The sequence below is a fragment of the Acanthisitta chloris genome, unplaced genomic scaffold (genome assembly GCF_000695815.1).
Source record: "Acanthisitta chloris isolate BGI_N310 unplaced genomic scaffold, ASM69581v1 scaffold36175, whole genome shotgun sequence".
NCBI lineage: Eukaryota > Metazoa > Chordata > Aves > Passeriformes > Acanthisittidae > Acanthisitta > Acanthisitta chloris.
The window spans coordinates 10523-11980 of record NW_008674857.1 but is presented as its reverse complement, the minus strand read 5'-3'; the positions used below and the strand labels follow the sequence as shown (position 1 = coordinate 11980).

At 42.9% G+C, this 1458-nt stretch overlaps 1 protein-coding gene across 1 annotated transcript in view; it reads left to right on the top strand.

Annotated features, from left to right (window-relative positions):
• Nucleotides 1–37, top strand: part of PWWP2A (PWWP domain containing 2A) — a gene marked incomplete at its 5' end in the record, with an annotated part of 1988 nt that extends 1951 nt beyond the window's left edge. Inside the window, one exon of the mRNA XM_009075507.1 lies at nt 1–37. This exon is cut by the window's left edge and continues 3 nt beyond it. Within this exon, the coding sequence (XP_009073755.1) occupies nt 1–37 (37 nt within the window).
• Nucleotides 38–1458: the final 1421 nt, after the last annotated feature.

Genomic DNA, 1458 nt, shown 5'->3' with positions numbered 1-1458 from the left:
CGAGGTTCGGGCCCTGCTGACGCAGTTTGAAACGTGAAACGTGGAGAGTAAGGTAGGCCAGAAACCTTGGAGGCTCCACCAAATCCGTAGCCTAGTTAGAGAACTTTCCCCTGGAGGACTTGGCAGAGTTGCACTCGGTTCACTGCTCTTTTTATACTAAGCTCGTTCCATTTGTAGCGGTTTCTTGACAGTCGAATTGAACATGCAATCGAAATTAGCCTAAAGTGAGAACTTCGGTATTTTTCCAAGTGAGAATTTTTTTTTAAAAGAGGAAAAAAAAAAAAAGAAACCCAACCTCCTCACCACCTGATGCATAGGAGCCATAGCCTCAGCTGAAATGCTGCTGATTTGCAGGGAATTTTTTAGTAGTTTCTACCCAGTATATAACTAGTTGCTGTGTGGCAAAAGGGTTGACACGAGGGATGAAAGTAGTAGCTGTGACTTTTTGTTTTTTTTCTTAGGTGGCCCATCAGGGAAGTGTAGAAATGTAAGCCTTGTCTAAATGGTCTTTAAAGATTCTTTGAACTGGTCCCTGATGTGTTTGTCTGGCCAGGGCAGGTGGGTTTGTGCTGACACATCCCCGAGGCACGTCCCGACCCACGGGGGCTGCCTTGGGTGCAGTTAGAGACCTGCTGAAGTTTTTAAGGAAGAAGAAACTGGCATGGCTTAAAGACCAGATTAAATGGGGTTTTCTCGTAGTGACCACTCAAACACTCAACTTTCTATGCACATGGGGCACAACTGTCACTTCAGGGCCGGAGAGGTCGAGGGATGCTGCGGCTCTGCGCGGCGTCGAGGGCTGGTAATGCTGCATAGGTGTGAACCAGACTGGTCTTTCTTCCTGAAGAAATCTTTCAGGCCGTTTGCCTGGAGGTTTAGCTTAAAGAGAGGCTTTGTTTCGAATGTGTAAATAATCCATTGCTGAAATTGGTCAGATTTTCTCCTGACTGGTTGTTCCTAAATTCTTAGGATACGTCCTAGTAAATTACACTTTGTGAATTGTCAGATGTGTAATTGTTGCATTTTTTTGGATGTATCTAACTTCATTTTTATTTTTTTTTAAATATTTCCGTTGGAGGTATCTGTTTGCAGGTCAGAAAATGAGAAAATGTACTTGTGTAATGCTCTGAAATGTACAAAAACAAACTGTAAATAAAATGGACTAAATCTGAATTATTTGTGTGTGTTTCTCAAAAAGCCTTGAAGCAAAGCCAGGATGTCAGAGGATTTCTGTGCTGATTTAGAGGACACCCTTAAAGTAAATTGTCCTTCCTCACTCATTCTAAAGATAACTAGGTGCTTGGTGTAAATGCTGTTGGTGCACTTCAGCCTGAATTTGGAGGTGAAGCAATTATCTGTCCCTGCTGTTTCAGAACTAGCTCTGTAAAGAGCTTTCTGTAAAGTTGGTCAAATTTCTCCCTCGGTTAGGTTTTGGTCTGTTTGGACAGAGACTGTGGA